Source organism: Sugiyamaella lignohabitans, chromosome C (assembly GCF_001640025.1).
Source record: "Sugiyamaella lignohabitans strain CBS 10342 chromosome C, complete sequence".
Classification (NCBI taxonomy): domain Eukaryota; kingdom Fungi; phylum Ascomycota; class Dipodascomycetes; order Dipodascales; family Trichomonascaceae; genus Sugiyamaella; species Sugiyamaella lignohabitans.
Window position 1 is genome coordinate 1,945,702 of NC_031671.1, and position 26,394 is coordinate 1,972,095.

At 49.5% G+C, this 26,394-nt stretch overlaps 7 protein-coding genes across 7 annotated transcripts; 5 read left to right on the plus strand and 2 right to left on the minus strand.

Moving 5' to 3' along the window:
• Nucleotides 1-1,849: 1,849 nt before the first annotated feature.
• Nucleotides 1,850-2,449, plus strand: OYE2 (Oye2p; the record flags this gene model as incomplete). The annotated part of the gene is made up of 1 exon (XM_018881381.1): nt 1,850-2,449. The coding sequence occupies one exon, from the start codon at nt 1,850-1,852 to the stop codon at nt 2,447-2,449; it is 600 nt and encodes a 199-aa protein (XP_018733976.1).
• A 1,272-nt stretch (nt 2,450-3,721) lies between these two features.
• OYE2 (Oye2p) lies at nt 3,722-4,261 on the plus strand (the record flags this gene model as incomplete). Its single annotated transcript, XM_018881382.1, has 1 exon — nt 3,722-4,261. One exon carries the CDS (start codon nt 3,722-3,724, stop codon nt 4,259-4,261), a length of 540 nt encoding a protein of 179 aa, XP_018733977.1.
• Nucleotides 4,262-5,295: 1,034 nt separating this feature from the next.
• Nucleotides 5,296-5,667, plus strand: AIM1 (Aim1p; the record flags this gene model as incomplete). The annotated part of the gene is made up of 1 exon (XM_018881383.1): nt 5,296-5,667. The coding sequence occupies one exon, from the start codon at nt 5,296-5,298 to the stop codon at nt 5,665-5,667; it is 372 nt and encodes a 123-aa protein (XP_018733978.1).
• Nucleotides 5,668-10,941: 5,274 nt separating this feature from the next.
• AWJ20_4317 (uncharacterized protein) lies at nt 10,942-12,165 on the plus strand (the record flags this gene model as incomplete). Its single annotated transcript, XM_018881384.1, has 1 exon — nt 10,942-12,165. One exon carries the CDS (start codon nt 10,942-10,944, stop codon nt 12,163-12,165), a length of 1,224 nt encoding a protein of 407 aa, XP_018733979.1.
• A 1,103-nt stretch (nt 12,166-13,268) lies between these two features.
• TEC1 (Tec1p) lies at nt 13,269-15,926 on the minus strand (the record flags this gene model as incomplete). Its single annotated transcript, XM_018881385.1, has 1 exon — nt 13,269-15,926. One exon carries the CDS (start codon nt 15,924-15,926, stop codon nt 13,269-13,271), a length of 2,658 nt encoding a protein of 885 aa, XP_018733980.1.
• Nucleotides 15,927-21,485: 5,559 nt separating this feature from the next.
• Nucleotides 21,486-23,057, plus strand: RAX1 (Rax1p; the record flags this gene model as incomplete). The annotated part of the gene is made up of 1 exon (XM_018881386.1): nt 21,486-23,057. The coding sequence occupies one exon, from the start codon at nt 21,486-21,488 to the stop codon at nt 23,055-23,057; it is 1,572 nt and encodes a 523-aa protein (XP_018733981.1).
• A 791-nt stretch (nt 23,058-23,848) lies between these two features.
• Nucleotides 23,849-26,017, minus strand: ell1 (RNA polymerase II transcription elongation factor SpELL; the record flags this gene model as incomplete). The annotated part of the gene is made up of 1 exon (XM_018881388.1): nt 23,849-26,017. The coding sequence occupies one exon, from the start codon at nt 26,015-26,017 to the stop codon at nt 23,849-23,851; it is 2,169 nt and encodes a 722-aa protein (XP_018733982.1).
• Between the last annotated feature and the right edge of the window lie 377 nt (nt 26,018-26,394).

The window sequence follows — 26,394 nt, forward strand, 5'->3', positions numbered from 1 at the left end:
GCGAGCTGCTGGGACCGTGGGGAGAGTCGAGTCGAGCGGAGCGAGAGGAACTACAGGGTCTGGGGCAGCGCCCCAGCCGCCGGAGGCTGGTCGGCAACGAATTGGTTATTTTATTACCCACCGAGCTGTGCTCGTGAAGCGGAACATGGGACCGTGGCAGAGGTCGACTCGAGCGGAGCGAGAGGAGCAACGGGGTCTGGGGCAGCGCCCCAGCCGCCGGAGGCATGTCGGTAACGAAGTAGTTATTTTATTACGACAACTTATAATCCCGAACACAAATGCGTAGTTTTAGTAGTAAGAAGTGATTGGAGTAGAGAGAGAGTTAGATCTGGACGTTCATGAACCTCTTTGGGTAGTTGGGGACCTGTTTCTCGGAGTCGTAGTCCGCCCAATGAGGGACCCGCAAAAGCGGTCTGTTCTTATAAGGAGACTCGGGGATGACAGGGTCGGTGTCGGGTTCGGGCTCGCAGTAAGTTCTTTCGGTTCTTTCGAGTTTGGAACTGTGAACATGAACATATTCAGGACGTCGGTTCTCACTTTGACCGCAGTCTGTAATATCACCCAGAGGATCATTCAGGTCAACAACTCCGACTGCTTCAGGTAACCCATGAGTTACTTTCGGGTCGTCATCCTCACAGCAATTGCTCGACTTCATTTTAGACTCCATAATAGCCATGTTTTCCGCTTTAAGTGCTTCTTCTTCTCGCAGTTTATAGTACGAGCTGACAATCACACACAGTCTCACCAGCATCAGAATCACTGCCATGTGCAAATTGATCAGTAAAATAGCATCGGCTCTGTCGTGCTGGCTACGACCCACTGCAATATCATAAATAACGACTCCAGAAAACATCGTGGCCCACGCTCCAATATGGTAATTAACCCATCTCGAATCAACACCAGCGTCTGGCAACAGGAAACACACACTCAGAAACGTAAGAAGTAGAAGATCGGTTAGAACACCAGTGGCAACTGGATTAGACGACATGACAATGTCGAGAAATAGGAGAATGGACGACAATCCACACGAGACGAGAAACAACGTCCACTTGATTTTCTCCACCGCCAACATTTTCAGGGGGTTCCAGGAACGGTGTTTAATCATATCAAATACAGAAACCATTTTTCTATCAATATTTAAATCACTTAATCACACTTGAGCTTCACAATTTCCAAATAACTTAGCTTTCCTACTTAATTTCTCTGTACAGTCAGAACATAAACAAACACAACCTCCTCCCGGTGGCCAAAAACGAACGTAAACAAACTGCACGTCGACGCAGGGCCCTCTGCGACGATCGGTGCGTGCGTGCTCAGGGGTAACTTTTACGGGGGTGCACATGCCTCCGGCGGCTGGGGCTCCGCCCCAGACCCCGTGGCTCCTGCTTCGCAGGAGTTTGCTCGGGGGTTGGGCTAGGTGCTGGGTTTGTGTGGTGAATAATTGGAAAGTGTATTATGTCTCTGACCCCTGTTTTCCAACAATTGAAGCATATTTTACTTAATTGCTACAGCTGTAGCTACTAATATCAAGCTCTCCCAGCTACGAGCCCATAAAAAACTAAATTCTAGCAACTCCCAAGAGGTTATATCCCAATATATTCAACATATGATGTTGTAGTAATTATTCTGGAATTACTTGATTTGTATTATCAAGTACAGTATAATACTTTATGATCGATCGATTGATTGATAGTAATAATTTGGATAGCAGTATAACTCTAATACGAGCCCGTCAGAGTCGGCACCCCACGGCAGAGCTCCGCGAAGCGGAGCACAACGGGGTCTGGGGCAGCGCCCCAGCCGCCGGAGGCACACCCCACCCGGCGCCGGCTGCATGAAATACCGACGCATGTCGCGATTCGAGACTTATCCGATTACATATCGTGCAAGACGCATTGAGAGCAGGTTTTTGGTCATGGCTGGGTCGGTGTCTCCTCTGTTTCAACCTATAAAAGTCGGTAGAGCCACTCTGCAACACAGAGTGGCCATGGCTCCATTGACAAGACGGCGGTCGCCGAACCACGTTCCTACTGACCTCGTAGCAGAGTATTACGAACAGCGGGCGTCGAGACCAGGTACTCTTATTATTACAGAGGCAGCATTTATTGCAAAGAAAGCAGGTGGTCTCAGTGGTGCTCCTGGGATATGGTCTCAAGAACAGATTACTGCATGGAAGAAAGTGTTTGATAGAATTCGTGCCAAACAGTCGTTTGCGTTTGTCCAGCTGTGGGCTCTTGGTAACAGAGCATACATCCCCGATCTCGAGGAAGATGGGATTAAAAACTATTACGTTTCAGCGTCAGACGTCAAAGCAAGAGACGACACCCCTAATCCACGACCACTCACCAAATCCGAAATCAAGGAGTATATCGAGCTGTATGCTCAGGCGGCCAAGAACGCCATTGCAGCAGGAGCTTCAGGTGTCGAACTCCATTCAGCCAACGGGTAAGTCCAATAACACAATATAGATATATTAAAGGCGGATATACAAACTATTTGACTGGATAACTGGCTAACTGGGTTTTTTTTCTAACTGGTTTACTGGCACAACTGATACATACTACCGGTACCAGTACTAGTACATACAGCATATCAAGTGACCTATCAAGTGACTGCTGAAAAATATATAGTACGATACTAACAAGAATTGCAGCTATCTCCCTGATCAGTTTCTCCATGATACTACGAACCACCGAACGGATGAGTATGGCGGATCAATTGAGAACCGGGCACGATTCACTCTCGAAATCATTGATGCTCTGATTGCAGCAGTTGGCGCCGACCGAGTGGGTGTGAGATTCTCTCCCTGGAACAAGTACGGGCCGTCGACATATGGAGTAAGTCCGATTCCCCAGTGGTCGTACGTAGTTGCCGAGCTCGAGAAACGGGCTATTGCCGGTAACCGACTGGCATTTATCCACATCGTCGAGCCACGAGTCGCGGGCCAAATCGATATCAAAGACCATCCCGGAACAAACGAGTTCATCCGCAACATTTGGAAAGGAGTCCTAATTCGAGCCGGCGGTCTTGTTGAGGACGCCGAAAAGTTTGCTCAAGAAGACCCCAACGTCGTTATAGCCATTGGCCGCTACTTCATCTCCAACCCGGACCTGGTCGACCGAATCGAGCACAAACTCGAACTGGCCACCCCCGACAAACCCACCTGGTACGCCCACAAAGCCAAAACCATCGACGAGGTCATCCGAGGGTACACAGACTACCCCTTCCACAGTAAACTATAGACACATCACACGCTCTTCTGGGGGCATTTGCCTCCGGCGGCTGGGGCTCCGCCCCAGACCCCGTTGCTCCTGCTTCGCAGGAGTGATCCGGGGCCCCCCTTGTAACGACTCGAGCGCAGCGAGAGGAGCCACGGGGTCTGGGGCAGAGCCCCAGCCGCCGGAGGCACGGCACCCCACCCCACCCCCTGAATGCCCCACGACCGTTGGCGATGCAGGAACCATGCACCAGAGCACGCAATAGATCCGCGGACTGCGGCATAGAATAGATCCGAACCGAGGACGGACGCCCTGCTGCTGCTGGCGCCGCTAATCAATCTTATTTATCATGCTTTCTGATGCTCGGTGGTGGTGCCTCAGTTGTTTCTTTGTTTGTTCCTACTGATACAACAGTTTTTTTGCTGGTATCAGAGGATTGGTGAACAAGAATCACGTCAGTATTTTCACGAGTTTTTAAGAGTTCAAGAAATTATAGAAAAATAATGACAGTATCAGGTGACGCTACTCCTCTTCTCTACACACCTCTCAAGGTAGGCCGTTACGAGCTTCAGCACCGAGTGGTTCTGGCTCCTCTTACAAGATTCAGATCGCCCAACCACGTTCCTACAGACTCGGTGGCCGAATACTACGCTCAAAGAGCGTCTCGTCCAGGAACTCTTCTCATCACCGAGGGTACCTATATCGCAGCCAAGGCCGGTGGTTACCCCCATGTTCCAGGAATCTGGTCGGAAGAACAAGTCAAGGCATGGAAAAAGGTCGTCGACAGAGTCAATGTGCACAATTCGTATTTGTTTGTGCAATTATGGGCTCTTGGACGAGCAGCTGAACCCAAGGTTCTCGAGTCGGAAGGACTCAAAGACCAATACGTTTCAGCATCCAATGTTGCCATGGCGGACAAAATTGCCCCTCGGGCACTTACCAAAGACGAGATCAAGGAATACGTCCAGCACTACGTTCAAGCAGCCAAGAACTCGATTGCTGCTGGAGCTGCTGGTGTCGAGATCCACAATGCCAACGGGTAAGTTCCCATCCCATCCCCACTATTCATAACAATCCCACAAAAAACACCGAACGGGACCCCCAGACCACGACTCGAGCGCAGCGAGAGGAGCCACGGGGTCTGGGGCAGAGCCCCAGCCGCCGGAGGCACGACCCCCTCACCCCCGAAAGACAACACTAACAGTTTCCACAGATACCTTCCGGACCAGTTTTTGCATGAGAACACCAACACCCGGACCGACGAGTACGGCGGGTCGATTGAGAACCGGGCCCGGTTCACTTTAGAGATTGTGGATGCGCTGAGTGAGGCCATTGGCGCTGACAGGGTCGGAATCCGGCTGTCGCCCTGGGGAGTATTTGGCGAGGTTGATCCTGGGGTGAGTCCCGTTCCCCAGTTCTCGTACGTCATCAGCGAGCTTGAAAGACGAGGACAAAACGGTAACAGACTCGCATACATTCACGTTGTCGAGCCACGAGTCACCGGTAACCTCGACGTCGAAGATTATTATGGCAGCAACGAGTTTGTGCGCACAGTATGGACCGGCGTGATTATCAAGGCCGGCGCTCTCGCCAAAATCGCCGAATCGTATGCCGAAAACGACCCCAACAGTCTGGTGGCTCTCGGCAGATACTTCATCTCCAACCCGGACATCGTCGATCGTCTCCAGTGCAAAACCCCGCTCACCCCCTACGACAGAAAGACCTTCTACACCAACGACGACAAGGGCTATATCGACTACCCCCTTGCCAACGTTGCTTCTAAGATCTAAATAGACTTCTGTACACTTTACTGGCGGGGGCCTGCCTCCGGCGGCTGGGGCTCCGCCCCAGACCCTGGTTGCTCCTGCTTCGCAGGAGAAGGCTGGGACCGAGACGGAAACGACTCGAGCGGAGCGAGAGGAGCCATGGGGTCTGGGGCGGAGCCCCAGCCGCCGGAGGCAGCGGTACAAGTCCGTCATGTTCGGAGATGCACGGCGGGAGAGGGGGGGTTTTTCATGTCGGTCGGTTGATCAAGAGATGCCAGTCAGTTGGCTGGATTATTAATATACAGCAGGCGATGATTGCGAGTTTTTGGAGAGCGTCGAGGACGGTGGCCCGTCCTGGGGTCGCTGCTGAGACTGGTGTGAGGCAGGCCATGGGCCGTTGGATGGCAAAGGAAGGAGCGGTGAGATTCTACTCGCTGGCCCCGCCGTCGGATCTGGGCGATTATGAGAAGGATATTTACAAGAAACTGGTCGAATCGCTGGATCCTGAGGAGCTCATGGTTAAAGATGTGTCGGGCGGGTGTGGGTCTATGTTCGCCATTTCGATTGTGTCGAAGAAGTTCGACGGTATGAATATGGTCAAACAGCACCGTCTGGTGAACGAGGTGCTCGCCGACGATATCAAACAGTGGCACGGTCTGCAACTGCGGACAAAGAAGGCGTGATTCTGTGGTGTAGGAACACGGGTTCCTACTCGAAACTTGATAAAGTACAAATTTTGCTTCCTGGCCTGAAAATGCTGATTGTTTGTTTCTACTCAGTGTCACAGAAGCGAAGGACTTGAAAGAAATTAGAATCGATTTTGAAGACTGGATGCGGTCGAAGGAAGTGCTCGTTGAGCATTCATTGTAAATAGCTAGAATTTGTTGTATTTAATTTATTGAATTAATTAATTAACCTTTCTCGATATCATCTGCAGTGCAGAGTGTAGTAGCTCTAGTGTAGTAGCTCTTGCGACAAGTACTACGGGAGATGTAATATTAATCCGTGATATTAAATAAAAAATTATTATATATAAATATAAATATGAGTCGTAACGTCGTAAATTTTAGTCGTATCGTAAGTGGACAGTGGAGTGACATGAGTCCAGTTCTGTATCGCAGCTCAATTATCTATCGCTTGTATTGTGGTTGTGATTGTGATTGTGATTGCGATTGCGGTTGTGATTGTGGCCGTGGCTATTATTGTCTATGGGTTCTGAGTAGTCAGGCACTAAAGGAATAGCACCCTCGCCAAACTGGTAGGACATTATTGGCGGAAACAAGGCTGCTGCGGGAGAGGCAATGTTGTTGGAAGATGAAGTGAATGGTAATAATGATGGTGCTGGAGATGTCTGTCTTGGAGTCAAGGTTTCCATGTGAGAACCTTCGGGACAGCCCTGGAATGCGTATTTCGATGCGTCTGCTGGAGTAGGACCAGCAATAATGGGCCGTCTTCGGCTTCTGGTACCCATGCCAATTATAATATCATCCTGGGTAGTAGAGCCCTCTAAATTACGGAGAAATGTACACTCTTCACCGTAATCACTCACTACGAGTTCATTAAATCCGTCGTGGATCTCACTCTTTTTTAAAGGAGATTTGGAATGCGAAGTGTTTTTTCTGGGTCGACCAGAAGACCCAGTTTGTCTGCCTCGTTTTCTCCGCGGCGACATGTTTTTACCCTGACCTGCTGAATCAGTACTAGCATTGCTGCTACAAGAGGCACCACTAGTGTTGACACTAGTAGCGATATTAGTGGTTTGAGTGTTGGCGTTGGAACTAGTGAGGGACATGGCACTAGAATAGTTGTGATGATGGTCGGATAAACTAGCATGAGGAATAAGACTCAGTTTATCGTCAACAGGACCAATTATAGGAGTGACATTTCGAGAAGAAGCTGCAGATGAACAGTTTGAACTTGGCAGAAGCCCTGGTGAAACGGAATCGTCCATCCAGAGAGGAGGGGGGAAATCTTCCAACGAGTTTGAGTTATATGTGGGTGAGTAGATGAATTGTTGTTGGAGGAGGTAGTAGTCTTGTAATTTCTCGTCAACAGACATTACGGACTATAGGTTATTGGCAATGAGGTCGGGTATATTTAGCACATTCACTAGAACGAGTAAACGAATAGATAGTGCGCTATGTGACGATAATCGAAATGTGTTTTGTGATGTTGATGTTGATGTGATGATATGATATGATAATGATAGCTAGCTATTAAATCGAAATAGATATGAATCTAAAATCAAGATTAATTTGTTTGTAGTCGTTTGTTGTAGTTGCTGAAATGATACCAGTAAAAACCAAATTGAATACAAAAGAATACAAAAAGTTTGTTGATAGTTTGGAATTCAGAATCGTCAAAAAAAAAAAATTAACAGTTTCTCTCTGTCGAAGAGATAATAAAATTAAAAAATGATTAAAATGATAAGATACCAACAGTAGGAGCTGCTACCGAGATGGCCATAAAAATGTTTATCAAGATATCTAGTTTAATCAGTCAACCCCACAATAATAGCAGTTGGCAGTCAAAAAAACCCAAAATTAAAACTGCTCCAACAAACTACGGTTGACCTTTCGAAAATAAACTATTTATCTTTTAGATCGCACACGAACCGAGATAACTAGTTATATATATACAAGCGTCAAATTAAAGGTGGCCCCCTTGCCCTGTCCCTGTCGTCACAACTGGGTCATGGCCACGTCTGAAACCAAAGCGGTCGATCTGGATGAAGACGATTGAGAAACGATCCGTCGAGACAAGCTTGCTTTTTCTATTCGGTGCCGAGCCTTTAAATTAGGCAGATTTCTTTTTATTTGGACGACACAACATGCATCAATGTATATTGCGTCTAAAAGTTAGGGAATGCTGAAAAAAGAAATGTAGCAGCTAAAAACTACATTTTCTCAGCCGTAAAAAGCCACAGCCTTTTTCAAGGTAATTTGAGGCATGGAATAAAAAGTGTGTTGGTGTGAAATACCTACCGATAAATAATAGCAGAATATTAGTCTGTAGTTTAAGAATGAGTAAAATGAGAGAATAGAGAAGAGAAGAGAAAGCAAATGACTTTAGGTTATGAAAATAATAAAGAATAATAATAATAGTGATAGCGACCGGAATTGATCTGCCAATAATGATCGGAATTGATATAGTAATAACGAAAGGAAGTTGAAGTGAACATGAAAGAAATTTATATAAGCTGTTAAAGAAAAATAAAGTGTTAAGGATAATATAATCCGTGTGTTCGTATCAGTATAGTCATTTTGTTGTTATTTTGATTTTCTATCGTTTATTTATCAATACCATTTTATATCGATTATAATTTTAATGGTGGCTCGTAATAGGCATCAGACGCTTAAAATGGTAAACTCTATACGGTGCATAGCAAAGTAGACATAATGCGGAAGGCATTGGTAACAAAATAAATTAGCAGGGACAAAGTTACTAGAGGTAGCCAGGAAGCCCGGCCATTACCTTCTATAGACCATCCTGACCATTCTGGACCATTCCGTGAACCCTTCTGTAGACCTTCTGTGAGCCCTTCTCTGGACCTTCTGTGGCAATTAATTATCAACACCGGTAGAGATGAGTCGATAAGTGGGCATATGGACCAGTCAGGTCCAGTGAGGCAGGGCCAGTCATCTAACCGATTTAGTCTATGACACTCAAAACGTGAGACGTGAGTCAGTACGGCAGCATTTTAATCTAATCAAGCGTAGCGTTTGGATGGTAGCGCCTTTGTTGGGCAGGCTGCATGTATCATGTATCGGGGCCAGGTGGGAGGAACTAGGGCCACTAGAGCACAATAGGCTATTGAGATCCATAAGGAAACGCTAATAAACAGAAGTTAGAGGGAGATCTGAGGCTCTGAATAAGACAGGCGAGATTGAACGGAAAAATGGGAAACGGAAGGGAAAAGTAGCTATCTAACATTAGCCTTGGACTTGGACTTTAGCTATACCAGTCCGTAAAGGATGTAAGATTGGAACTGGTACTAGTGCATTCCGTACTAATGAGAATAAAATAAATTAGATTAGAATAGCGAATAGCAGCAACAGTCGGTAACCTCCCCCCCAAGATAAATACACGCTCGAGGCACGGCTCTGTTGACCCGAACAAAGACAGCCTAAATAAGCCACTTGAACGAAGTGTCTCCAGCTATTGTCCAAGCATTCTCCAGGCATGCTCGAGGCATGCTCGAGGCATGCTCCAAATATGCTAGCAGGAGAGCCAAAAATAGCTAGCTAAATTGCTACACACTTTACCACACCGTTACAGGAGCTAGCTACAGCATAGCTTAAATTATAGTAGCATAATCAAGACAATTCCGGACATCATTGCCCCTGACTTGTGACAATGTCGAACGGCGGTCTTGGATGCCAAGACCCGTCAAACTTTCGTTTCCAATGAACTACGGATGGACACAACGGTTTTCTAAACCCAATCCCAGTGCGGAACTACTTCTCTCCCCAGTTCCCCAGTTCCCCCTGGCACCCCGCTGGCCAACCGGTCCCCCTCCGCTCGCGAAGCGAGCACAACGGGGTCTGGGGCAGCGCCCCAGCCGCCGGAGGCAGCACCAGCACCACCAGCACCACCAGCACCCCGCCAAGCCTGCCTCGCCCGTTTGTTCGAGCCCGAAAATTGACCGGCAGGGACGTGTGGCGCCGACGCATCATGGTTGGGCATGGATGTCTCAGACGTGCAGCGAGGCCAAGCAGCCACACAGCTCAATCCGGGCTGCCAGCTGGCGGACGGTGCGACTGACCCATACCGGCGACGGTGGCTGCTCAACGTGGTGGACCAAGCCAAGACCCAGGTCTGCCCAGATGCCCGTCGACACCCGTTTAACACCATTTGCCGAACGACACTCGCCATCTGGGTCACAATAACACCACCACCGAATGGCCAATGCTGATCGATCAGTCCGTCACTCGTTCTTTCAGCAACTGAGGTGATTGATTGCTGTTTACTCAAGTCTCCTGTCGAGCAGGCCTCGACATCCCCGGCTGATCGCTGGCATAACATAACTTCGAGACAGCCCCATCGCTGCATCGTCTGTGCCGTGTCCATCAAGGTGCTCCGCCGTGTGTTGGCTAAACACTTTGCCGTCGACACCACGGTAGGGGGGTTGGGGCCTGCCTCCGGCGGCTGGGGCTCTGCCCCAGACCCCGTGGCTCCTCTCGCTACGCTCGAGTCGGTTGCCTGGAGGGTGGCACGAGTTACCAGTTTTCGACAGTTGTGGTGGTGGGGGCGGATGTTTCCTTGCTTGACTGTCTGGCTGCCTGCCTGACCGGGACTCCACCGGACAGCCACGGCATGCGGCATATGGTATGGCTCAGAGGCGCACGTCCGATGGACCAGCAAATCTTGGCTCTGACCGTCTGTGGCTTGATTAAGCACCCTACGGCATCGCGATCGCCGCTGTGCTGCCGTATGGGCGCTAGACATTAAAACTGTAATTAACTTTTTTGTGGCCCTAGTGCCTTGTACGGCACAAACCCAACCGCTGCCGTAGCAAATCCTTACCACAACCTACCCCCGATCGTCAGGTTCGCTGCACGCTCATGTACTTCCTGATGAGGTAGACGACACAATAAAGATGGTCTTCTTTACTTCTTTCGACTAGCACTGATGCCTACTGTCCCCCCTGCCCGGCTCCCCCGGTATCGGCGCATCGCCAGCGGGTCGGGGTGTGCCTCCGGCGGCTGGGGCTCCGCCCCAGACCCTGGTGGCTCCTCTCGCTTCGCTCGAGTCGGAAGTGGGGCCCCTCTCGTTAAATTCTCCTGCGAAGCAGGAGCAACCAGGGTCTGGGGCGGAGCCCCAGCCGCCGGAGGCACACTTCCACCCCCTGCAGCGCCGCATCATGAAAGATTTTCGTCGCCAACGGCACCATTTTAAACTCGTAGAACCTTATATAGAAACAGGTTTCCGCCGTTGTAGGAGAGTGTGTGAGAGTAATGACGTGTTACGACGAGGAGACCACTACGCCGTCGGTGACGCCGTCTCCACGCCCTGAGTCGCCGGTTTCGGGGTCTGCCAGCCCCGTGGTTGACTTGTTTAAACCGTACTACAAGTCCCATAGGTACCTGCATCGATCCGAAGTGGGGTCAGACCCCGATATTCTAGACCCTTGCAGTTGTCGTACATACTCAGGGGGGTACACTGTCACAGAGCAATCGAGCCCGGTATCGGATCGATGGTCCAGTGCCGTGAACCTATTTGTTCCCCAGACTCGTGCTTCGGACCCCGACTCTGTGTCTGGTCACCACCGCAAAGGTATTTATAGTTCTCCTCATGACAGCTCCCGCCCTGGTCCACATCCCGATACCGGCACCGGCACAAGCACCAGCAGTGGTGGACCATTTCGAGATTCTCATGAGAGAACTAATGAGGCAATTGATGTGGGAATTGGCGGCGGAGGAGTTGATGACGTGAGCAGTGGTGCCGTTTATACCACGGTGCGGATCGCTGAACTGCCGGGTCTGGAAATTATCTCCGGGCTGCTAAGTCATGAACTCCAACAGCAGTTGGTAGTCGATACAGTTCGCGAATATCTTCCTCCGAAAGAACATCTTACGAACCTGGATGTTCATTACCATGTTCCTCGTCCGTTTAATATTTTTGACGACGATGTTGAACTGATACACAAAATCCCTGCCAAGCCACCTCTGACCATGTCAGAAGTACGAGCCAAAAAACTCCGGTGGGTCACTATTGGTGGCCAGTACAATTGGACCACCAAAGTATACCCATCATTGACTCCGGGAACTGACGGATTCCCGTTTTTCCCTCCCCGACTCGCCAATCTGCTGAGTTCGATATTTAAGATCAAATGCGAAGCTGCCATTGTCAATTTCTACTCTCCCGGTGATATTCTATCCCCTCACCAGGACGTTGCCGAGCTCGCTAAAGCCGACCTCGTTTCGGTCTCACTCGGTTGCGATTGTGTTTTCTACGTTGGCAAGACCCGCGACTCAAAACCGCTCCCCATTCTCCTCCGTAGCGGCGATATCATAGTCATGGGCGGAGACTCGCGGTTCGCGTACCACGGTGTCGGTCGTGTCTGGCCCGACACTTGTCCATCCTTCCTCACCGACTTCGACCCGGGCTTTGACCGCCAGCTCTACAGATCCTGGGTCGCCAACAAACGCATCAACATCAACGTCCGCCAAATGCTGTAACACCCCTTTTCTCCCTATTTATTCAACTGCATTTCTCTTGGCGGTTCTTCCGGGAGTTTCAGACTGCCTCCGGCGGCTGGGGCTCTGCCCCAGACCCCGTGGCTCCTCTCGCTCCGCTCGAGTCGTTCCTTCACGGTTCCCACCACAAGGGGTCCACAATGCCTCCGGCGGCTGGGGCTCTGACCCAGACCCCGTGGCTCCTCTCGCTCCGCTCGAGTCGTTGCTTCACGGTTCCCACCTCGAGGGGTCCACAATGCCTCCGGCGGCTGGGGCTCTGCCCCAGACCCCGTGGATCCTCTCGCTTCGCTCGAGTCGTTACTTCACGATCCCAACCGTGAGGATCCAGAATGCTTTGGTCGACTTGAACTCTACCTCGTGGCTGTGATGGGGATGCCAACGTTTACAGCTGGAAAAATATACAAGGATGGTATGAACTTCCCGTGATATATATGATGGGATTTCAGTATAATATAGGACTTTAAACCTGATTTATTTATTGGATCGTAGGAAGTTTTGTAAGTGGTGGTAGAAGGTGTGTAACTGGTAGTCGAAGAACTAGTAGTATAATTCCCAGAGACCCCCGAATCACTACAGCCTCGGTACCTGGAATTTATATACCAATAACAACTCACTGAAAAATAATCCACAGAACACAAAATTTTTGAAATCCCTCAGGTGCACCAATAGAAGCTTTCCAATCGATTTTAATAATTGAAAAATATCCAATGCCAAACCTGTTGATAAAGATTGTGCTTAATTTTCCGTCGTCTGTGGCTGAAAAACTTCAAGTTCCAGATATCCAAACTATTGGATATGACTAGAGCAGTTATCACCGGCCCAGCTCGAGTCCTTACTCCACGGTCCCGGCAATCTCCTGCGAAGCAGGAGCCACGGGGTCTGGGGCAGAGCCCCAGCCGACGGAGGCAGTGTCGACTTCCCGCTGCTTCACGGTCCACGAAATCTCCTGCGAAGCAGGAGCTACGGGGTCTGGGGCGGAGCCCCAGCCGCCGGAGGCATGGGCCCCCACGAAGGATGTGTGAAGAGTTTATTATTTGATAGAGTTACAGAGGGGTTCGTAAAGTCGTGAATAAAATAAAATAGTATTAGTAGGGCCTGCCGATGTCGGTGTGGCTTCGGCTCATGCCGACGGACGAGGGGCTGTCGAGAAGTCCAGTGGATAGTCGGCCAACTCGGAGGGGGGTGTTCATTTCGCTGTATGAGACATCGTCCAGTTGGCCCTTGCCGACGGTGTGAGGAGCATACCAATCGTTGGAGAACATGAGATCGCTCTCGGTCCAGGATGGGGCGGAGGACTCAACGAAAGCAGTCATGGATCGCACCATGGTCTCGCTGTCAACAGGATAAGCCGAGTTGTCGAAAGAGTCCGTGTCGAGAAGTGACTCTCCGCTATGGGGAGCAATGGCCACTGGGGCAGCAGAGATGGGGTATGACAGTGATTGCGGGTGGACTGCTGCCACTGAGAAGGATCGTGTCATGGGTGCTGATAGTGGAGGTTGTCCGTAAAGCTGGAGTTGGGCAATATCATAAGTAGCTTGTTGAGGACTGCTCTGTTGTCGTGACAGCTGAACACTGGGATTATTCTGGCTGCCACGGTGAGCAAGAGGTGAGTCGAACAATGCTACTGATCGAGATCGGGGTGGAAGTTGTTGCACAGTGGTTGGCAGTTTGGGTGAACTGGATTGGTATTGCTGTGGTGAGGATGCATCTAATTGAGGTGCAGGATTCAACTGTGGTTGCTCGATTCTTTGCTGTTGCTGTTGTTGCTGATGATGAGGATGTTGTCCGGAGGGGTTGAATGTCAGTCGTCGAAAGACGGTACGGGCAGAGAAGTTATCGGCGGCCTTTTCAAACTCATAGACAATCACAGCACAGATCTTGGACGAGTCTTCTTGACGACAGATGATCTTTTGGGTGACGGTGATAGCAGCAATGGCGGCTTGTGGATTACGTTTAACATCAGACTTGCCGTTCTCATTGAATCCGTTGATAAATGGTAGCCAGAAATCAGGAGTAAAGGGAATGAACAGCCGATCAAATCTTTGAGCTAGGTTCTCGGCAAAGGGAACATTATCTTTAAGCTCGAGCAGGTCGCGGCCCATGGATGTGATGTTGGTGACACATTCGTAAGAGTGGAAACGGCTTCTGCGGCTGCCTCCTGGAGATGCTGTGTTTGAAGGAGACAAGAGGTGGGCAGAGTTGGAACCACTGCTGTTGCTGTTACTGGAAGATGGACTGTTAATGGTGAATTGTACATCAGCTTTGAATTGGCCAGCAGAAAGTCCTTCAGCGTCATCGGAAATGTTCAGCATGACTTTGCCGTAAACAAGAGGCACGGTGCGCTTGAATGAAGGGGATGCAAGTAACTGGGCAATAGCAGGGAATCTGGTAGCAATATGCTCAAAAGCCTTGGGTTTAATGGGAGTTTCAAACTGGGGACGAATTAGTTGGGTATAGATCCGGTCGATTTGACTGCCAACTTGTTTCCACATGCAAAAGTTAAGAGGAGAAACTCCGTCTGGGAATGGATTGCCTGAACCATTAGGACTGTGATTGGAATTGCTCAATGGGATGCCGATGGTAGAAGCCGATCTCATGGGGGTATTGTTGGGGAATCTATAAGGCGAAGAAGGGTGGTTGTTGAACCTTGGTCGTTTGTTAGGGGATGCCATGAAAATATCCGCTCGTGGACCAGTAACATTCTCTTGTTCCTTGGAACCAGCCGAGTTTTTCGAGAAGATGGGTGATACAATAGGGATCATACCGTTAGACGAGCCGTCCTTTGATGGGCTATCAGCCACGAGCGACATGAATTCAGCATCATCACGGAGCAAGTGTTTTAATACTTGAATATGACTAGACACTTGTTTTCTAGTACGGGTCTTGCCAGTTTTTTGGTAGATGTAATCAGCAATAAGCTCGTTTCTACCACATGGTCTACCTTGAACAGTGATCTTACGACGACCCACCCTGGGGATTCTTCGTAATGCCTCCATAAAAGCCTCTTCAACGTCTTGACTCCAGACAGTGCTATTGGCGTCGTCACCGCATTCCTTCTTTTGACGAGAAAGATAGCCGGTGTAAGCAGCGACGTTGGAGATAGGAGCACCTCGAATGTGCATAGGAGTAGTAATCTCCTCGCCAGAGGCACGGTCATGAGCACGCTGCATTTGTTGCTGTTGTTGCTCATTTTCATAAGCCATTCTCATCTGTTGTTGTTGTTGGTGGTGATGAGGAGGTAAATGGTTTGGAGCAGGAATGGTAGAAAGAGCCTGTCTGTCATGTTGTAAAGAAGCAGCGGCAGCAGCAGCACTGTGATTGTTCATCATACCAATGTTCTCTTGGCTAAACACATGCATATGGCTATTTTGATTTCGAGATCCATCAGGACCAAACTGTTCGTGCTTGATTCTCATGTCATTTGAAACAATCGAGAATTGTGAGTATGCTGGAGGAAGTGGTTGCTGACGGTGCAGAGATGTGTTGTGATGAGTAGGAGTAGAAGGTTTACGGTCAGAATCAGGGGGAGTCAATTCAAAGGCCGAGGGCAAAAGACCAGCTTTATGATGGCCATGGCCATGAGGGTTATTATTGCCGTTATCAATTTGATCCAACGATCTCTTTTTGCTTTCCATAGATCCAGGAGGGCCTTGATTTGTGAAAGGATCGCTTTTCACAAATGCATAAGGCTGCTGTTGACCCTGTTTAGAGTGTAAAGGGGTTATTGGTGTAGTAGTAGTCATAGACATTGTGAACCGACCACCAGAAAGTGAGTGAAACAAGCGAAATAAAAATTTTATGAAATCAAAAATTGAAAATCAAATATGAAATCAAAGAAATCAACTCATCTGTGGTTAGAAACATATTCGACAAGATTGACATTTAAGCAGATTGAATACTTACATAATTCCGAATCAGAGGTAGATTACACAGTCCAACCCGACGCGTGGTGTTAATACTGGATGATACGAAAGCTAGCCCGTTTGTGGAGTCACCAATGGTTATTCAATTTACCAATCCAAAATAGTTCGAACTATTTTCAATGATTATATAAAGTTCACTATTGGTAAAAATCAATGTCGCGTTCAAGTAACAAAATCCGACAACCCGAGAGGAAAAAAAAAATCCAACAAACAAAAAAAAGAGTACAATAAAAATTATTAGTAATAAAATGAATGATAGACAAAACGAAAGAATGAATAGGCAATGGAAACCAAGTTTCAACTTTAGAGCCGTGAATAAAAAAAAAGTTGTAAAATAAATTAAAGATTCTTTCACAAAATTATCAAAACAGCAACTCCAGTCTAATATATACCGGTACTCAATAAACAGTTTTATACCTCCTGTGCATTGTTGTGAGATAATTGGGACTTTGCACGGTATAGGTCTCTCTATGCAAGTGGGAAGTACAATTGCTTTTTCCACAGGGGTAAAAGTGGTGTTTTTGGGAGAAAAAGCAACAACGCGCGACGCGGAAAAGCGCGGGTTTTACGTGGGTAAACGCGCGGGGTGACGCGGTCGCGCCTGCGTGTTCTGCGTGTATAGAGAGGTGGTGGGTGGTAGTTAATAAGTGAGCTGGTGGTTATAGCCTGTAGCTATAGCGGGTAATTATAGCGGAGCGAGTAGTTATAGCAGAGGGGGAAGCTATAGTAGAGTGGAAGCTATAGCCGTAGTATATGGACTGGCGGGTAATGAGCCGGTGGAGGAAATGGGATGGGGTAGAAAGTCGGCTGGCTGCCTGAAATAGCCTGCCGACCGACATAGAAGACCGAATTAGCAGCCCAAAGGAGCACCAGCAGCGACTTCGAGTTAATCAGTGAAGTAGCAGCAGCTGTGGTTATCTGATATTAAATGTATTAACTGTATTAATTAATTACAGATACAATTACAGATGAAGTTATAGCAGAGATAGCTGTGGTGTCACTATCGATATGTCGTGATTAGAATAGCAGCAGGAATTTTATTGGTAATAGTTATAGCATGATCACGGTATAGTAGCAGTATCAGTAGTAATAGTAGCAATAGAGTGTGATCGGTATTAGTAGAAGTGGTTATAGCTGTATCTGTAGTGTAATCTGTAGCTGTAGCTGTATCGGTCGTGTAGCTCTAGCTCAGCTGTAGCTATAACATGTGTCGAGATAACTGCCAATTAGCACCTAAATCACGACTCTTCATAGCACAGCACCTGCTACTGACTCTCTCAAAACAGCTGGATCAGACAGGAGTTCTACCCGAACAACCCAGCTCCAGCACCAGCAGCACCAGCAAACAATCCCTAACGTGGTCTCAGGCAGTCAGGCGTTGACCAGCTGCAGCCAGCAGCAGAAGCCAGTCGTGATTAGACCGCGGTAATGCGCTGACTATGCGCCAATTGAACGTGTTTTCGTGCCTGTTATTTGTGTCTCCGTCTCTGTCTCTGTTTGTTGATCTCGGCGAATGATATCGACACACCAACAATCGGGCCTCGCCCCCTGTGTTTTTGCATCGACTCTGATAATGACGATTGTCATGATCCGACTTGGGATTGTAGGTTTGTTGGGATATCTCTCCAAATAATTATTATTATAATTTTTTTATAATTATCACTATTTATTTATTAAACAATTTAGGTCCACAGTAGCTACCATTATCCGGTATCCCTATCATTCACCCCATATCCACTTCCGTGCAATATACACCCGGTCTCGTCGTAATATGCTCTTTTAAACATCGACCTACAGCAACTGCGAGTCCCATGTGATAAATCAATATAGACAAGCGCCTGCGTCATCCCGTTTAGGCAACTCATTAGCCAAATCAGGCAGGCCGGGAATCCATGCTCCTATTTCAATCGTGACTTGCGCAGGGTTCTGCATAGGAATGAACCTTAATCCCAACCTGGCAATTCTCCTTCTAATAATATATTCCACTCTGCATATGAAATTATTATCGTAATTTATCATTACTAGTACTACTAGTATTATTAAACTACATCTCGACTAATAAATTGATAATAAAATGTTCTCGACTCAAATTTTGGGGGTCTGGCCATTTTGCCTCCGGCGGCCGGGCTCCGCCCGGACCCGTTGCTCCGCTTCGCGGAGGGATTGGGGGGTATGGTTGGGTTGGGTTGGCATCGCGAGTTTTGTTGGTGTTCTTTTTTTTTGAGTGACCGATCTTCACGAGATACATCATCTCGAACAATAAGATTATAGCCTGTGCTGCTGCTTTTTCGGCTCGCCACGCGTCACAAAGGACTATCGTTTGAATCCTTTTTAGTGCCATTGCTGCGATGGGCTGGCTGCTGGCTGCTTCTCGCGATAGCTGCTGCCGGCACAGACTCTGCCCGTGTCGATACACAGGTCGGTCCACCTGCAGACAGACCGTTAGCTCTGGCTCCCGCCACGATCACACTTGCTCCTTCTCCTTCGGTCTGTCGTATCTGATCTGATCTGATGTGAATCACTCAATTGGCTGGCGACCTGGTCCAAGAGCCTGTCAATGCGTTTTTAGCTTCACCCACTACCATCCCACCTCCCAGAAGCACCTCCTCTCAAAGTCCTCTCTCTGTGATTCTTTTTCTCCTGCTGCTGCTTCTTCTGCCGATGTCGACCACAGGTCACTTCCAACAACACCAGCACCAGCACCAGCAGCTGCTGTAGCGTCCAACACACGACCGGCAGCAGACCGGCCGGCAGAAACCCCATGCGCTGCGACGCGGTGCAACGCATCCTTTGATTTAAAGTTCGGGTCAAGGCTCGGCCACTCTGCATCGTCCAACGCGCTCCGTGTCCGTTTTCTCGGGATACACTCGCGACCGACGTCTGCCTCCGGCGGCTGGGGCTCCGCCCCAGACCCTGGCTGCTCCTCTCGCTGCGCTCGAGTCGTTCCGTCGACGGTCCCAGTAGCAACTCCTGCGAAGCAGGAGCAACCAGGGTCTGGGGCGGAGCCCCAGCCGCCGGAGGCAGCACCCCGACTTCCCCCTGGCACCATGCGTCGACCGCGTCGGGGTGGCTGGTTCATGTAATGTATCCACTCGCGTCGACAGGTGGTGAGCGCTGTTGGTTTTACTGTAACATGTCAGGATGCAAAAGTTTAATTCACTTGTCTAGGGGCGTTATTGGGTGTTGGGTAGAGCCCCTGTCATGCGACGGGGCTCTGTCGGTGAAATTGCCAAGCCCTCGGAGAAACTCTTGGTAATAAAGTTCGCCGCTCGCTCGCACGCTCGACGGCCCGTGTCGGTGGGCAGCCGGTCTGTCTGGGGCTCTTGCGACGTTAGCTCCTGTCCAGTCCCTCGTGTACCTACTTTCTTCTTGGAAAACCACTCGTGTTTCATTTAAAAATCAGGCATCAATCGCAGTGGCCCTGATCATTGCAGCGATCTCCACCTCGCTCTTCGATGATCGATTATCGGACATTTGCCCGACCTTTTCTACACTAACCCACCGCGCGATAGTCGCCGATCAAGAGTAATCCACCCTTCTCCGATCCTGTCTCTCTCTATCGCACGATGCAGGTACTGGTCGCGTCAGGCCCCTGGGTTTGCCTCCGGCATCTGGGGCTCCGCCCCAGACCCCGTGGCTCCTCTCGCTTCGCTCGAGTCGGGCGTGGGGGGTGTCAGATTTAATTTTGGCGGTGTCAGTTCAATAGAGAGCTGTTTTCTTTGCTGTTTGATTGTTTTTTGTCTCGTATCCACTGGTTTGTAAGCGGTTAAATACTGTTACGTGAATTGACAGCTGTGATCCAAGTACAGTGTCTATGTAGGACGTGTATTACGAAGCAAGTTGGGATAAATCAGCATTCAACTCACACCCTCCATAAGACCAAAAAAGAGAATAAACGAAATGACACTCAGACAGAACACAAATTTGATAGTTTCAATGGTGGTACAAATGTGGAAGTTACAGGGGGAGCACCTGCAGCTTCCCCTGAAAAAAAAGGGTCCTGGCCGATCCATGCGCCCAGAACATGGGGATTAAGCGAGCATCCATGCATGGCAGACGCATGGCAATCACATGACGAGAGTTCAGGAGACGCCGTCAGGGGACTGACCCCTGAATTTTCGATAAAACCTACGAAAATTCAAGAAAAAAATACAAAAGAACGACAACAGTCCACGGCGAACAAGCTACTCACATGATGCAAAAATTCACAACTCGACAGCCCGACTCGCAGCTACCAAATACACCTCTCTTCCCTCTTTCCCCTCACCAGACCCAATAACGGGCACCTCCCTCTCACTCATCACCCTCCAACTGCATATAAAAACAGGGGACCCCCCTAAACCGACTCGAGCGAAGCGAGAGGAGCGGCGGGGTCTGGGGCGGAGCCCCAGCCGCCGGAGGCAGCACCCCACCCTCTCGCGCAGACCATGTCAGGGCCTGAAACATGGGTGTGTAGAAAGAGAGGGTGTTGACCCCCTATTGCAACAGGTGCTCATTCTGAAACAGACATACGTGAGCCGCACGGGATTTATCAGGCAGAAGGTCAGGTCTGTTGTTGATTTTTCTCCTACATGGGTCAAAACCCGTACCCAGGAGATTATCCGCAAAACGACATAGACTTTCGTGTGCTGCAACAAGGTTTAGACTTGAGACGACCCACTAAAAATTATCTGACAAGAGACATACGCTAGTCGTCAAACGGTGTGAAGTCAAGTCTAACCTGCCACTGACCTTCCGAGGTTTTGATCAGTTGAATTTTTTTTTTGCTGGTTGACGAGGAAATCTGAAAATAGCAGTGGTGTATAGTGTGCTGCTTGAGGTCATTTATAGTTATCCCTGAGGTGAGCTGACCTGTAAGATAAGCTCTTTCAGGAGGTCTGGTGTGGTGCTCAAGCCATAAGATACAAAGCTCTAAGTTGGCGAAGCATTTTTAACTTCTGGGTTTTAGTTGTTGAAGGCGATTTCCAGCCACCAAAAAAAAAAAAAGATTGGATAAAAAGGACCGATTGTACTGGGTTATTGCTGGTGATTTCATTGTTAATTTTGTCACGTAGCAAGACATCCGTTGAGTCGCGATTGTTATTCAATAATAGTCTGGTTCGAGTCTGATCAAGTTGGTTTATATATTTTGAAAAGTCAACAGCTGTTTTTTGAACGTTATCAGTGCGCTCGTGCTGCGCTTGCTTGCGATTTTAAGGGATAAGTCCTGGACAACACAGAAACACAGAAGCATAAGAGCATTAGAAGTCGTCTGTGGTGGTTGACGTATTCAAAATGGTAGGATTCACAGCGAAACCAAGAGACAGACTGCCGACTCTTTTTGAGGTTCTCAACAAGAGAACCCAGTCGCCAGTCGACCTGTGGTCGTTCTATGTGTTTATGCGAGAGCAATACAGAGGAGTAGACTATCTCGATTTCTGGCTCGATGTCATTCACCATTTGTCGCTATGTAGACACTACGTGCGAGGTCTTCGTCAGAGTATTATGGCCAGTTCTGAAATCGATGGGTCTAGTAGAGCCTCATCGGTTCTGCTGGATACTTTGATTCAAGACGGAGTACTAGATGATACGGACTCGCATCGACTGTCAGCGTTTTTACGGGGTGAAGACCCTGCCAACAACGGCACATTATATCGGTTATCAGCACTGCTAGATGCCATGAATTCAAAAGAACAGGGAATTGCAGATTTACATGCCCCTGCTTCTCGTACTGATAATTTCATTTCCAGAGTCAATGCCAACGCCAATGCCAATGCTAATGCTAATATCAATTCTAACTCTAATACTCGACGTACCCCCAGTGGCAATGTCATTACAAAATCACTGCCACATAATGACGGCGAACTGAGTGATGACGAGTACGATGAAAATGGTATGGAGCGTGAGAAGTTGTATTCCCGCAACGAACCTATTGCACCAGGTCCATCATCTGGATTCAGAGGGGTGCCAGATGATGCATATGATGAAGAATCGTTTTATTCGTTTAAAAACCAATCGGGGTCTCCAGTAGTAGCATCTCCTACAGGAGCATACGCGCCAAGAGCAGGAACTCCCCAGGCTCGCAACTCGACCAACACTAATCCATTCCGTAATTCTCGAGTCTCCACTTCATCCTCAGCACGATACAATGCATTAAATAATAGCTCGCCCAACTCGGCAGCACGATCCTCGCCATCTCGTGGCCAAGTGCCTGGATTCAGCGCTAATGTCACCAACGCACCCACCTCGAACCTGTCACATTTTGCTTCACCACCTAATATTCATAATAGCAGTGGCCAGGGATCCAGGGCTTCTGCTGCCGAGACTATTGAAAGACTGTTCCCACGACGGGCTGGTGATATCACCGACGGAACAAACTATGTGACCCGTCAAGATATCCGACAGTCGTCGCATCGCATTCTCGTCACGTATTTCATGCCAGGAGCAGAAAAGGAGATTGTCATGCCCGACCGCATCCTCAAAGCCGCTAAACATGCCATTGAAGTCGAAGGTCGAGACGACCCTGAAGTGTTTGATGAAGCTAGAGAGTACGCATTCCAAGCCATGGAGCGCGAGGCCTTCCCAAGTTTTCTGGCCGCTCGAGCCCTTGGTAACCTGACCCCTACCGGGTCACTCATACGGCTCATAGTGGGTCTGGTGGCTCTTTTTGCTGCATTTTGGATCGCATTTGTGTTCATTCTGCTCGACTGGAAGCCCAAAGTCACCCGACTATGGCTCATTCTGCCTGCTGCCGTGGCGGCCTACGGCATCTTCTCCTCGCTATACAACCTCGACCCGCTCATGGCTCTGGCCGGGTTCAGCGAGGCCTCTGCCCGGTCCGTGGTTCGCATCAAAGAGCCCTACGTGCGCCAGCTGCTCACCAAACGGTCTCTCTACGTCCTGTGCGTGCTCATCATCGTCACCGCCTGTTTTGTACTAATCTTCGCGCTCGTCCCGGGCCACCGTCTCTAAAATTCTAACCTTCTTTCTGTATCAACCCACACACCTCCCAGGGGGCATCCACGGGGGGTCCACATGCCTCCGGCGGCTGGGGCTCCGCCCCAGACCCTGGTTGCTCCTCTCGCTTCGCTCGAGTCGGGCCTCGTCACCCTTCCACAAGGGGGGGTCCAAATGCCTCCGGCGGCTGGGGCTCCGCCCCAGACCCTGGCTGCTCCTCTCGCTTCACTCGAGTAGGGCGTGTATCCAACAGATATTAACCAGGGCCATGAAAAAAACTTCACATACGAACTCTATCGAATACAGGGTGTTACGAAAAGAGAGAAAGCCCAGGAGGGATGCTGCCAGGTACGGATATCATAGTATTTTTAGAAGACCACGAAGATGTACGAACAAGCTCTTTATAGGCCCTAATATTAGCATCAAATTAATATCACCTACTAAATGTGGTGGAACTTCTACAGCTGGACCACTATATGATTGTATCCTAGATGAAGGGGATATCAGAAAAGAATATACAAATAAGTTTTTTGGAAGTCCTGGCAACTCCTGCGAAGCAAGAGCCCCGGGGTCTGGGGCTCCGCCCCAGCCGCCGGAGGCATTGTGGCCCCCAAGTTGTCACCAGGGTCCTGAAATCTCCTGCGAAGCAGGAGCCACGGGGTCTGGGGCGAAGCCCCAGCCGCCGGAGGCATCGTGAACCCCCGGTGACCCGGGTGACTTGAGGGTAGAAGTAGGAAATAAATATTTAATATAGTATATATCAACAAAATGCAGGAGTAATGAGTGTCAGGAAGGCCAAACAGGGATTAGATAGAAGTTTTTTTCATTTTGGGGGAGCTCGCCCACAGGAGCTGTTTCCAGGACTCGAGATCGCGGTGCATGGACAGCAGACGCTGGATGTCGGACTTGGGTCGCTTGCCGCGTGCGGACAGCACCGAGTAGAGCTTGGCGTACTCGGAGTAAGTGTCTCTGAACTTGCGGGCCAATTCGAAAAGGTCACCCTCGGAAGCTGGCTGCTGCAGCTTGGATGTGGTGGGTGTGGACGAACGAGCGACTTTGCGAACTTTGGCATCGGAAGAAGAGGACGACGAGATTCCAGAGGCTGCGGCCTTGCGTTTAACAGGCGCGCCATTAGAACTCGTTGTTCCATTTGTAATAGTTCCAGGACTGCTGGTGTTCGCGTGGTGCATCGCTGCTACTTTTAGACTGGGTGATGAAGTGGGTCGGGGTGTTGAAACGTTATTCACAGGAGTTCCAGACCTAGGTGTATTATGAGCGCTGTTAAACGAGGTGCCAGTACCAGTTATAACTTCATAGTCTGCAGACTCCTCGTCAGAGTCTCGAACATATTCGGCAGATTTAATTTTCTTGCTCGATGAGGTGCTCGAGGTGGTGCTGTTGTGGTTATTGTTTCGAGTGGGAGATGGAGACGAGGTTGCTGCTCGTGGTGTGCTTGCTCCAGATGAAACAAGTTTCTTGGTCCCTTTACCGTTGCTTTTCAGTATAGCACCTACTATTTTTTTAGCAGTAGATGTGCTGGATGGGTTCTTTTCAGGGTCGCCATAAACTATAGGACTACCATTAGCAACAGCATTCAGACTGCTGGACGAGGAGGAACTGGAAATAGGAGTGGATGCTCGACCATTAGGCACAGAACTAGAACTGCCAGTGCTAGCAGATCCATTTGAGCCCGAGTTACCTGAACCACCAGTACCAGTAGTATTAGTACTTGTAGTACCAGTGGTTGTAGAGCTGGTGCTGGTGGCAGCAGAAGCATCAGAACCGGGTTTAGGAGGTCGCAGTTTGGGGTCTATGATATTCCGTCTGGCCGAGTGATCAGGTGGATAGTGTAATCTATCAAAGGCCTCGATAGAACTAGCAATAATTCTGGATCGCTCAACAGTGCTGTAATGTTTCCATTCCCATACTCGAAGGTCTTTATACCTGTTATCAGCCAGACAGTACTGAGTATTAGCACCAGAACCGCCCGATTCTTTACCATGTTCGTGAAGAATAGCTTCTACTTCAGCCAGCGGCAAATGAGTTCGTGACGAGATAGCTGATACGGTATTTGGACCGAGAGCAAGCAGATGGAGCACTCTCATGGTCCCCGACAACAGCGACATGGACGAGAGCGGTTTTTTGGACGTGGTCATACTGGCCAAAGATTTGGACGCAGACGATGACGAAGAAGATGCAGATGCAGATGCAGAAGACGACAACGACGTCGCAGAGGTCGACGAAGCAGACAATGAAGAAGAAGAAGAAGACGAAGAAGACGGGTTGTATGCAGAGAAATTAGGAGACGCCGAGCCCGTGCCAAACGAAGAGGGTGATCCTGGTAAACTGCGTGAACCGTTCGGTCCATTTGAACCGGTGACAGCAGCAGCGGCAGCTTTAGCAGCCGAAGTGCCAGTCAAAGCTGGACTATTACCCAGACCCGAGCTCGACCCCGAACCAGCTCCAGCGCCCATAGGACGACGAATACCGGCTGCCGAATTTGGCCGTTTCATCGACTTGACATCGGACCCGACTCCACTGAGCAAGATCGCGCGATGCGACTCCTTCTCCTTCTGCAAAACGTCATTCTGGCTCCGCAGTTTAGACGTCATAGCACTATCATTATTTGACCGTCGCACCGTCACCCGATGCGTCACCTTCCCCACATGCTGGTACCCTTCACCACCTCCTCTCCGGAACAGGTCCACATACGATGCTTCCGGGATACTGGTGGCACCAAAAGACTGGTCACCGACTCTCAATTCCTGGGGTACTGTTAGTTCTGCGGGGTCAGGGGGAGGGGAGGTCTGCCTCCGGCGGCTGGGGCTCCGCCCCAGACCCTGGTTGCTCCTCTCGCTGCGCTCGAGTCGTTTCGTCGACGGGCCCGGCAAAACTCCTGCAAAGCAGGAGCAACCAGGGTCTGGGGCGGAGCCCCAGCCGCCGGAGGCACGCGGGCCACCGCGGTACTTACCCATTTGTCGCCGAAGTGGAACTTGACGCCAGTGCCGTTGCTGCTGGCAATGGCAGCCAGCGCCTCGGGCGTCAGTTTCATGTAGATGGCCGAGGGGACCGGGCTGGTGCCCGATTTGTACGGGTTCAGCACCGTCTCAGACAGGTTGACTGACATGGCGGTTGTTCAGTGGTATGCAAAAATGATAATTTCGTTCGTCCCTCGGGTGTTGGCTCGTCTTCGGACTACTACAACAGAACGTCACCGGTTCACCACAGGCAGAATGTTGTCTGTGAAGATGAGTGTGAATGTGAATTAGTGAGTGTGTATGGGTGTATTGTGCTTCGGACAATGTCCGTGCAAGTGTCGACTCGAACAGGGTCCAGACCCTGAACTCGGATT